Source organism: Numenius arquata, chromosome 11 (genome assembly GCF_964106895.1).
Source record: "Numenius arquata chromosome 11, bNumArq3.hap1.1, whole genome shotgun sequence".
Lineage (NCBI taxonomy): Eukaryota > Metazoa > Chordata > Aves > Charadriiformes > Scolopacidae > Numenius > Numenius arquata.
The window spans coordinates 18292589-18305123 of NC_133586.1; the positions used below are offsets into that span (position 1 = coordinate 18292589).

The 12535-nt window shown below is 40.5% G+C and overlaps 1 protein-coding gene across 4 annotated transcripts in view; it reads right to left on the reverse strand.

Moving 5' to 3' along the window:
• RORA (RAR related orphan receptor A) overlaps positions 1-12535 on the reverse strand; it is a 372795-nt gene that overhangs the window by 18713 nt on the left and 341547 nt on the right. For all 4 annotated transcript variants that reach the window (XM_074156767.1, XM_074156768.1, XM_074156770.1 and 1 more), the window contains one exon: positions 801-886. In XM_074156767.1, the coding sequence (XP_074012868.1) occupies positions 801-886 (86 nt within the window). The remainder of the gene's footprint in view (positions 1-800; positions 887-12535) is intronic.

Sequence of the window (12535 nt, forward strand, 5' to 3'; positions counted from 1 at the left end):
ACGTGAAGAAAGCAACAAGCTTGAGCACACTGTGCCATTCGCCAGCGAGAGCTGCAGTTGTGTACTAGTGATAAAAAGGAGTGCTTAGCTTCACAGCGCCTAGTGTCAGCATTGTCAGATTTAATTCTTGGTTGTGAGAGACAAACTAAACAAAATATAAACCCTTCTAGTGTAATCCTTGTTCACTGGAGTTACTGAAGGTACAAATCCAGGAAAAAATCCAAAGCCTAAACCTTGGTGCAGTGCAAGGAACAGGCAGTGCTCCCAGGAAGGCCCAAGTGTGCGTAACACCAGTAGCGTGTGCTGTTTGTGCAACATCATGTTCCACAGCAAACAGAATAGATCTGTAACTGTAGCAGATTACAAAAGAAAAATGAGAAGTTGGAGGGATCTCACATATTTCAACACAGCTCCTTCGCAATTTACAAAGCAAAAATGGAGAGAGAGATTCAAGAAAACCACGAACTGTCTCTCAAGTGAATCCACAGAACAGAATCTGCGGTTTGCTAGAAGCAGATCATCTTTCTGTTCCTCTTCTGCTTATTCACGGCCCCACAGTTTACAGCACAACCGCGTGATTTTTGAAGCTTGTCCTGAAATCTGTGTGTGTGTCTCAAAAATACCCTGTTTAAAACCCCGGTAAAACCAGTACTTCAGAAAAACCAACTGATCTCATACTCTTTGAAATGCAATCCACCAATCCAATTTTAGCACAACGTTTGCTCTTTAAAAAAGGAAGGGAAATAATCACTATCAAAAGGCTAAACACTGTTTTAAAACTTAATATTTCAGAAGCTTACCTTGCAGCCTTCACATGTAATGACACCATAATGGATTCCTGATGATTTGTCTCCACAGATCTTGCATGGAATAATTTCAATTTGAGCTGCAACAGAAGCACGCAACCAGTTAATTACATTTTCTTTTAAACACCTTATAAAAGCATTCCCTGATCAGCATTTGTGCAGTGAAAACTAATAACCTGCTAAACATTATACTGCATTAACTATTCATTGCTGAACTGCAAGGGTCCCCTAGAGCTTTGGACTAAATTATGGCTGCTCGTTATATAATAGCTTTTGGGTTATTAAAATGGGTCATTTGAGAAGGTGTTTAAGAACCCACAAGAAGGCTAGAATCAGCATTTCAAAGCCAAAAAGAATAGGAAAGTTCACATTTTGGCCGAACAGCTAAGACGACACTAGAAAGGTTTCTTCCAGTCTTATTCCTGTGAGATCATAAAAGGTAATTTTGAAGTTTGTCCTGCCTGAAAATGAATGCACCACCTTTTCCAGAGGGATCACCATCCTGTTGTCCAGTGCACGACTGGCCAATCCGAAAGAGAAGTAACAAGGTGAAGAGCAACTGCATTTTACCCAACCAATCCAAAATTCACATATCTGAATCGAAAATGAATTATCAGTTCATATACGTGCATTAGCTACCACAGAACAAACGAGGGAGGAGAGTACAGCAGTATTCTGGTCAACTCACTAAACGCAAAGGAGTCGGCACAGTCTGGAAAATGCCATAGAGATACGTGATAGCCTGAGATATGTGAGATACGAAAGCCCTGATTTTTTAAATTGAACTTCATATATATAAAACGTACCTACCGAATTCAGTTTACTGTGCGACAAAACACTCTGCATGTATCTCTAAATCACAGCAACTTCCCACCTGGATACATGGATTTAAGCAGGGACTCCTGCATGCTCAGGAATATCTCTCCGGCTGTGTTTGGAGTGCATGGCCGCAGCTATTTCACTAGCGAGTCTTTCTGGATAGGACCGTGCCAAGGCAGTGCTTTACAGTATCAGACCAGCCATCCACATTTTACATATGCTTGCACGTGCTCAGAGAAACAGACTGTACACATTAGGTAGGTAACCAAAAAATCCCAAGAAAGCCCTTTCTCTGCCGCAATGCTGTTAGGTTTCCCTGAACACGAGCACAAGTGCACCTCTTGCCGTGTCTTTTAACTGCGATACGTCAACAATCAGAAGGGCTGTTAATGTCCTGTGAGGAACTGAAATCCATTCACAAGATGCCTGGTTGCTTAAGACTTTTTATTTCATCCAGTTTATGGCTATCGAGACAGTGACAACACATAAAATCACATCTAATACTGTCTTACAATGTATTGGCTTAACTTGAGTTGTATTCTTAATACTGTTTTCAAGTATTTACTGTCCACTCTTTGAAACATTACATTTTGCCTGCCATTAAATCCCTGACTGACGGATTATTATTAAACAAGAATCATCTCCCGATGCTACTGTGTGCTCCGTTTCACTGCAGCCCAGCATCACAGCTCACGATCAGGCCAAAACTGTAAGACAACTATGAACTAAGAGACCAGAAGACTTTTAGCACAGCACTGACTGTGCTGAAATACTCCTTCAAAATATTCTCCAGACGACACCAAATGCAATGCTCAGAGCAGCTGAGCAGCGCCCGAATAGTGCCCATGGCTCCCAGGCACCCAACAGCAGCTCAAAGGCTCTGCTGAGAAAAGCTGTGCCCAGCAGCTACGGCACTACATCGCTCTTCTCCTGACAGTTCCCTATCAGCAGCTTTCAAAATATTTTCATACAGCAGGACACCACTTGCATCTGCTTCCATCGTAAGGATCTTTGCATTCTTGATCTTTAATCCCCCACCTTCCCTGCAGCAACAAAACAAGAGGCTGAAATTAAAAGGCCTGTTCAGGACATGTAAGGAAGGAAATACTCCTTCCCTGCAGTCCTACAAAAACTGCTTTTATTTCACTTTGCTCTCAGCTAACACATTAAACACAACCGAGCAGGAAGTGAACTAATAAAAGGAAGAAATAAAGTGTACGCTATTTTATTAATGTGTTACATGAATTATTACTAAAGCATCATACGTTTACGAACAAAGCTTGGAGCAGAAAGGGTAGCATAACCCCACTTCACAGCAACAAACTGAACAACAGACTGACACTGGCAGAAACTCAGAATTTGTATAACGTGCAGTTCAAATTCAGAGAGCAATCCTGTGGCAAATTCTGGAATAGATCTACCAATTCCCGGTTGTGCCTTTTCAATATCTGATTATTCTTCTACACTGCCACAGTGAACCCGCAGCCTTCTCCAACTCCTTCGACAGGGTAGCGACAAGGTTTATCTCAACAGCTACATGGCAAGGTATTTTTTACATTTCACTTTTATATACATAATTACTGCCTTATTTTGAATAGGTATGATATAATTGGATCTTGTTTATCTACGATCTCCAGCACATTAGTTAAATCACCCATGAAGCCTGTCTACGCAATCCCTATTTCTTAAGCAACAGGACATTTGCAGAGTGTTTCTGAAGGAATGTAACATGCCTTCAAAGCGATGGCCTAAAGCTTGGTTACTAATAGTCTAAAAGGTGCCATAATTAGTCCCAAATGCATTTTCCAGGGTGCTTAACTGTTAGAAGAGAATCTCCACAGATTCACAGGCTCCAGCTGTGCCAGCATTTTCTGACCATTGTGCATATGAGCAGCAGCACCAAATCAGGTATAATTTTAGAACTCCAGATTTCCTCGAATTTACTACATCTTTAAGGTACTTAAGTACACAGCACTTAAAACGTCAACTTATTGTTTCACTTCGAGAACAGGACGGTGGGATGAAACTCGGAAGCACAAATTGCTTGGGACTGCCACAACCAATTGTATTACAAATTAATGCACGGAAAGACATCAGATCAATTACTGCTCCACGTGGTTGCCTTTGCAAATCAACTCATTGAAATGGAACCCTTGTCACAAGTTCATACACTTTCCATATAGCACGAAAGGACTTAAGACACTTTAAATTTACTAAATGCAAATTGCCTGTGCCAAGATTATGCATTTTTCTTACGAGGGTGAAAATATTTTCCCCACTTTTAACTTTGACATGCAAATATGTACTTGCTAAAACCTTGTTCTTATGCAAACAAGGCAGGTGGGAAATATTTTTACATGTCAAGAATATGTTCCAACTTGGTTTCTCACATTCCCAGAGTTACTTAAAGCTTCCTACTGTGCTCACATTAATTGTACCTGTTCTGTGCTTACATATATTTATATGGTATATTTTCCAAGATTATATAAAATACTCTAATTCATGCTTTAGACTAGAATTAGCCTAAATTACAGTTTACAATTTCCGTCTCCTGGGGTGGTGCTCAGGCTGATTCTGGTTCATGCATGAGCAAATCATTTCTTAAATATGAATTGCAGAAAAAAATAAACTCTTGTGGTTGCTTGGAAACCGCTACAGATACCCAGGTGACAGATGTAGTTTGTATTCCCAGATTAAAGGCCTAAGAATCTTTCACACCCTGAAATAACAGTGCTCCAGAATACTACCAAGGATGTCCTGTGCCAAAGGCAGCAATGAATAGGAATAAAAGCCCAAACAAACCACAAATGCAAGCTCAAGCCCAGAGACCCACCACAAGCATCTAATGAGTTGCTACAGAAACAGCTCTGGAGACAGCATTGTGTGACCATGAAGGGCCAGAGATGCCATCGCAGGAACTGACGTCAAACACAAGGCAAACTCGCCTCCATAGGAAAGGGCATCTGACATCCACTGGGATCTCTCAGCGTATGTGACTTTAACACGTAGCTATTCCTATCACTGCAGTGTCTGCTTATCTTCCTGCTGCTGTAACATCATATGATCTCCATTCTACAGCAGAAAAATTGAGTGTAGACTCTTTGACTTGGTCAAAATCAAGACAGAACAGGAACTTGAGCCCTAGTACTACAGGGGAAAAAGCCTGTGTCTCTCCAGTTCTGCCACTTAGAGTAGAAACACAATGAATCTCAGCACAGGGAAACGTATCACCAATCCACCCCAAAGAAAACATTTTTCAAAACAAAAAATTATTTTCCAAAGACAGAAGTTTTTCCTCCCTGTTACTGTTACTGAATGAAATTTTTGTTCCTAATGAATTAATTATCTTGGGATAGAAAAGGTCTTTCCCCATTCCTCCTCCTGCTTTCACACTGTTATTTTAAAATTGTACATTCATACACATCACATTATTTTTGCCAATTCGCAACAGGTATGAAATCTCAGATTTGGTATCCTGGGAAGGGCTCTTCAACCGAAGCAAAAATTGGTCCCCATTCCTGCCTTTTAGGTGAGAGTCACCCAGCTGAGCTATCTCAAAAACTGGGTAATTAGCTGAAGTTAATTGTCTTGGCTGCTTCTAGAGTGATGAGGAAGAGAGGGAGAAAGAGAAAGAAAAAGAAAGGGAGGGAGAAAGAGAAAGCAAGAAGGAAAAAGGGAGAAGGGGTGTGATGATTTATCTCATTCAAGACAAGCGAGATGAACCCCGAGTGGAGATGCCTCCTCTCCACTCGCCAGAGAAGGAATTTAACGATGCCTTAATCACAAGCCTAACTTTTAGAAAGTGAAAGTCAGGTGAATCCTATTGCCTCTTACTATTTCTGAATTTAAAAATTAGCGTTTTCTGGAAAGGAAACCCTGTGTAGGAAGTGCTCCTTTTCCCTCCCATGGTACACATGGTCCAATCACCTGTGTACGCTGGCATCATTGAGATAAGAGCATTTCTATGGAGTTCCCCATCACAGCACGCACCCTTCAGCTCTTAAGGCAGCAATATCAAGAAATTCCAGGTATACACGTTCTCTTTTTTTTTTTTTAATTCAGTAAAGATGGACTTAAGCAGATACTGGTTAGTCTGCCAGACCAGACTCTATTTCTTAAAACCTCTACAGGCACTGAGCATCCTTCTCCGATCCACTGGATTTCTGGGGAGAGCACCCTAACCCAAACTGCAGCTGAGCCAAGGATGTTCCTCGAGGCCAGATGTGGGATAGGAACAACAGCCAGGACTGCAGCTGGGGTCTCCTGGGTCGCAGGGTACTGCTGAAGAAGTTATCCCTTCTTTGGCTGCACGAAAGGTTTCAATTCCTTTCCCTGAATGTGGCTTGTCCTGTCCTCCACTTCACAGGGTATGTACAGTTTTGCAGCTAATTCAGAAAGGCTTTGAAATAAATATGATATGTATACAAATTGGGCTAACCTGCTTCTAAAGGGATGCAGTTTGTGCCAGACATCACTGCTAGTGCTGTTTGTAAGTATATTGATTAAATTAGGAGGCATACATATTCACTGACATATTCATACATATTCATTGTCTCAAACAAGGGTACTGCATGTAATGTGGTATTTAAAGCAACATAATATCTGATCACAAACTGAATTAACAAGGAATGATTTTACTATATAATATTCTAATCTTCCTGCATTTTCAGCTTCATTACCTAAATAATTTGCTCTGTCATGTACCCTAAGTAATTTGAGCTGGCTGCAAATTACTTGTCTCCGAACACCTGCAGCTTACAAATGCTGCAATTCTACCAAACTGAAAGCCAGTGGCAGCACAGCTCTGCCCATTCCATCGATGTACTGCGTTAAGTGACCATTTGTTCACTCATATATATTAAAATACTTAAACCCCATGTACTTCTAAGGATGATGGCTGGTTGGTAGATGGTTGGGGCATTTTTAGAATACACAGTAAGTGTTTTGATCAAGAGCTGATGGAATTTACCTGCCCACTCCTTGTGTGAAAGGTTTGTTTATTCTAGATACAATCCCCACCATAACAGCTTTCTGGCCACAAGCAGGCCCACTGGAGATCGCAATGATACAGACAATAACAAGTAGCTCCCGAGAAGAACCAACAAAGCCTGGTATCCTAGAGATTTTTGTCTCACAGTTGGATTTTCTGGGCTCCAGTAAGGCTGGAATTCCAGCAGAAGCCTTACCAACACATGGGACCTTCCTTGTGTCTTCCTTTACAGACTCTCCTGCCTGTAGCAGAGCTGGGGCTGCGCAGCGTCCCTCAGTGTGGTGTTAGTTGGGCATCTTTCTGGGTATGTTTTTCAATTTTCACAAAACGTGTAGGAACACATCTTTGGGACTGCAGATGTTTTTGAGCTTGGCTGAAATGGTTTTGGAAATGAGGAGGACTGGGATGGTGGGCAGAAAACCAGACAAACACAAACAACCTCTCCAAGCCTTGTTTCCTTAGGAAATCACACTAGTAATAAAATAAAATAAATACTGAGGATATGCTGGTATAAATCCTTTGAAGTCTGTGGGTGTGATGGGTGGAGTAGAAACGAACCCGGCCACCAAAGTATTAATTAAAAGTAAAGTATGAGCAACACCTCAAACATACACAAGGCAGAAATGCTGCAATGCCAAGACTAGATCTCTGGGCCCGGGCACAGCTGGATCCTGTGAGCAGGTCACTGACACTGTGCAGCGCTCCGAAATGCTGAAAACATTCCGCATCCAAGAGATGCACGACAAATAGCACAGAACAACCTGAGCACTTTGGGGGCTTGCAAGACTGACTTTTAGGAATAAATCTAAATTCTTTCAACCTCTCTTACTGATTTTGACACATAGAAGGGAACAGTGCAGTAAGAGCCATATTCTCATGCCAGGATCACTCACATTCCTGTTGTTTTACTTTAAGCCAAAAGGTTTTACTTTTTAAAATTTATTTATTTATTTAAAGAACTAACGCTTTGCTATTACATGAAGCACTGGCTTCCACAAAGACACTTGAACGCCTCCTGAAAGAAGGCTATGTGGAAAATGGTTTGGATTCTCCAATAGGCAAAACTATTTCTATGTTGTGGTGAGGTCTCTGTGTACATTTTTGATGTTATATTCAAATAGAAAATTGCTGAATAGAACCTTAATAGACCATCATAATATTCTTAATTCTTATTAAAAAAAAATTAAACCAAAAAGAAATCCCAACATAAACAGAAAGACTTCTGCTAGTGTTTAGGAGCATAAACAAGCTAAAAAATGATTTAAGGTTTTCAGAGGAACTCAGAGAGATGTTTGTTCCCTCTCAGTCACGTGTGCAACACCAAGTGATTTTTATTTTCCTTCTGTGTAACAGCCTTATATCTCTCCACTGTCTTGGCTTTATCCATCCAGAAATATTCTCATTATTTTTAGACCCAGCAATGCAACTTGGTATTTCAACATGTGTTATCACCAAGCAACTGAATCACAGAATGATATGGGGTTGGAAGGAACCTCTGGAGATCATCTAGTCCAATCCCCCTGCCGCCAAAGCAGGGCCACCTAGAGCAGGTTGCACAGGAACATGTCCAGGCGGGTTCTGAATGTCTCCAGAGACGGAGACTCCGCCACCTCTCTGGGCAGCCTATTCCAGTGCTCTGACACCCTCAATGTGTGCCCATTACCTCTTGTCCTGTCACTGGGCACCACTGAAAAAAGACTGGCCCCATCCTCCTGACACCCACCCTTTAAGTATTTAAAGGCATAAATACTTTTGAGGAAAAAAGGCCAACAAATTTAGTTTGCAGCTGAAAACTAGATTATTTGATTTCCCTTGTTGAAGGAATGACAGACAGGTAGAGACAATTGTAGCTTGGGACTCTGGTCACATTATGAAACCATACCACAGACCAAACTATAAAATCAAAACACTGAACTAAAAGCCCAGGCTCAAAATAATCAGGACTGTCACACCCAGATGTGTTCAGTGGTCCAGCAGCACAGAAAAGTAGTTCTTTGAAGGATCAATCTCTTTTTACTTGCCAGGGCACACAACTGACATCTTCCCAGTTTGTGAAGTCTAGGGAGTTCCAAAAGCTCCAGCTTTGTTACTACTTTCACGAATTTAAATCAAACACAAATAATGGAGATGGCTGAAATATACACCAAGAGATGAATACTGTAGCAAGATAGAGGATAATGATGCTAACTCTTTTGAGGAGAAGATAAAAATAAAGAAAAAAAATGAAGCACCAATTCTGAATACAAATTCTATCTTTTTATAATGGAGAAGATTCACTCACTAGACGCAACACACAGGCACAGTAACAAGACACAGTAACCAAACTCAGTGGCAAAGAATAAGAACAGGGAAAGAACGAAGGGAAAAGTGTTGCTTTGCAATGTCCTATGCATTTCAAAACCAAAGCATTTAAAGACTACTTTGATTTTTTCAATATGGCCAGAAGAGACTTCCATATTTCATAAAACACTGGTTTTGTCCCGTAATATTTTGACTTGTCACTTTTTTGGTGGCTTGGGTGCTTATAAATAAACATAGAATCATTTTGGTTGGAAGAGACCTTTAAGATCATCAAGTCCAACCATTAACCCAGCACTGCCAAGTTATCACTAAATCATGTCCCTCAGCACCACAACTACCCGTCTTTTAAATACCTCCAGGGATGGCGATTCCACCACTTCCCTGGGCAGCCTGTTCCAAAGTTTGATAACCTATTCAGTGAAAATTTTTTCCCTAATGTCCTCCTAAACCTCCCCTGGCACAACTTGAGGCCATTTCTTCTTGTCCTATTGCCTGTTACTTGGGAGAAGAGACCAACCCCACCTCTCTACAACCTCCTTTCAGGTACTTGTAGACACATTTAATCATTTCTTCTCTTGCTGAAAATTAACAGTAGTTATACTGTCTGTGATGAACACAGTTTGGAGTATGATTAATTTGAAGACTAGGCTAAAAGTAATTTTTGTTAAATAAAGCAACTCAGAAAAAGAGTTTTTCACAAGAAAATAAAACACATTGACACTGCAATCATATGATTCTTTTTAATGAACTAGAGTTAATAGAGTTTTAATCAAAGTCCTGAACTGCGTGTCAAGAAATAGATACTATAATCCTCATTCTAGTGCTGATTTGCTGGGTGAATGGGGATGCTAGCTGGTGTCTCATTTTCTCTATCTACGTAATCAGGATAATCATTCTTTCTCTCCACCTTTATCTACAGCTATCTTAGGTGACTGGTACTTACTGCCAAATCTTGGGTCTTGGTCTTATGACTAAAAGAGCTAGTGAGCAAACCTCCAGCCAAACATATCTTCAGCGTTTTGCGCTGCTTAGATAAAAGTTGCCACAAAACGATGTAATAGTACTGTTAGTTGCCTGAATTTTGTTAGTTTCCTTTTTTAACTTTTAAAAGCAAAGCTCACAGCTTTGTAATTACACAGCTACAAAACATTGCTCTTGACAAAACTACACAAAACACAAGCTTAGAAGCAACATAGGTGTGAGGGGGGCAGCAGAGGCATGAACACAGTTCTACTATAATACCATCTATATCACGCCACTGCTGCTAGAACAAACCAATACATATTGTCTGTCAAATAAAAAATAATAATAATAAAAAAAAAAGAAGTGAGCTGGTGGGTCAAGACGGACGAGCACTCTGAGGCAGGGAAAGAGCCCTTATACCCTGAATCACACTAAGGTTTCTCAGTCTTTGCAACTTGTTTTTCTCTTACATAAGGAAAAACAAATCTACACCATTTTCTCCCTCCTGGTGTCTCTATGTTGATCTTTCGTTTTGTAGTATTAATGGAGAGGAAAACAGAAAGAGAAATTTGCAGGAGAACACAATTCAGAGCATATTTATTGCTGGAGCTATCTGGACAATACTAAATGCATTCTTCCTCCTCCCACCAAAAAGAAACCCGTACCAAAAACCTTAAATGTATTTGTACTTCTATCCAATTTCCCAATTCTCTCGAAGAAACCAATAAAGTCAGTCTTTTAATAATGTAGCATTTCAGAGTGAAAATCTAAATTACCTCTGACATTTGCTCCACAGATTAATGCACAGAACCCCTCTTTTATATGAAATTTCCTACGCTCAAGTGTTGGACCTTGCCTTCCAAAGACTGGAATTTGTTAATTCCAACACTGCTCTCCCACCTTCTTTTCCCTAATTAAAGGTACTGGCTTACGGGAACATCTCCACAGTGCTGTTTATTTGCTTGCAGTATGAAAACAAAGAACTTACCAACCGCTTGTCTATTTTAAGCACCATTTCGGCAAGTCCGCCAGAAGTATCACAGCATAACCTTTATTTGAGTTATTTTTCATAGGCTGCAAACAGTCTTGAATGATCAACACTGAGAAGGCAATCATTTTAGTCCCTATTACAAAGCGTACAGCTACTGTATGCAGGATTATGAGAGTAACCGAGTTGTTACCTAAATTACATTAGAATTCATTATGGAAGGATCTTTTTAAAAAAGTGGTAAAAGGGTACTTAGTTTATACAATATGAAACCTCAGTCATTTGATTTTGTTAAGAAGCTACATACATTCGTGCTATCCATTTGCAAAATTACATCTCAGTTCAATGGTCTCATTAGGCTATCTACTAGCACAAATCAAATGACACCTACAGTTACTAGATTAAAAAAAACCCACCTAGGAAAGCTAATCACTTGCAGCACAGTGTCAAAATTATTAACAATTCCAACTAAACTCATTAACAAGGTGATAGGCTCCTGAATCGTTAAGGGGACATTAGGTCAGTGAGACTACAGCACCAGCTAACTGTAGATAATGCTGCAATTTCATTCCTTCTACTCACACGCACGTAGCTTTCACATCAAGCATTAATAATTCCTGATACTACTACTTAGAAGGTTGTCTCCGATTAGCAACCCATCACGCGTTCTCTATAACAAGGCACACACTCTCCTTTACGCTTGCTATTCGGCCAAGTCAAGTTCCACTTTAATAGTCAGTTCCCTGGAGACAGCAACAGTCAGTTTAGAAAAAGGAATATGGAACGAACACGGAAGAGGTAACGAAGCAGGGGGGGACCCAATAAGGCAAGTGTCCCTTTAAACACAGTGTTTGCCAGGCCATTTTGCCAGGTTGCAGGAATTTTATTAAGGCTTTTGCCTCTGCAGGAACTGCAGGATGTATGGCTGCACGCATTGAGAAATGGGGCTGTGTACGTTCAAGTGAAAGCCAGGCAACCACAGCTGGTGCAAAAGCCGCTTCCTTACAAGAGAGCTGCACTTCGATGAAAAACCACTCAAAACCTGAATTTACTTCTAGAAGAAAAAGTTGCAGGGAAAAAAAGTATTTCACTCAGACTAGAAACTCCATCATTCTGAAGTGACTACATCTGCATTTTTAAGATATTTCCTTTTCTTTTTGGCTGTACACGGATTTGATGTCATTAAAAAGGCTTCCTTTGATGCTGTATGCCAAGTAGAATCATTAGTTTCTCACAAAGGTGTGCTCTAAACGTCTAGTTTAAATTTTCATTTTCAGATGATTCATCTAAGAGATGAACAATAACAACCAAAACCAACTTCAGAACTCTAAACAGTAAAAAGCTTTTTAGCTGCACTTATTTATTAACTCCCTCCAACACCTCCTTTGCGAATTCCCATGGCAGCCAACACCGAGCACGAATTCTGCAACTCCTTCTGCGATATACAGCTGTTTGAAGGAAACCACAACCAGATTCCCTCAAGCCTCACAAAAGAGGTTCCTCTGAGCTCTGTATCCTGCATCTTTCTAGCTGACACAGGGTCACTTTTTTTTATCCAAGGATGCTTTCCCTTGCCAGTGTTTCAAGCGTGTAAGTGTGGTTTTGTCACAGCTCCTCTTCACGAGTCCTCTTCAGAGGTCATTAGAGGATTAATGGAACTGAGGGACA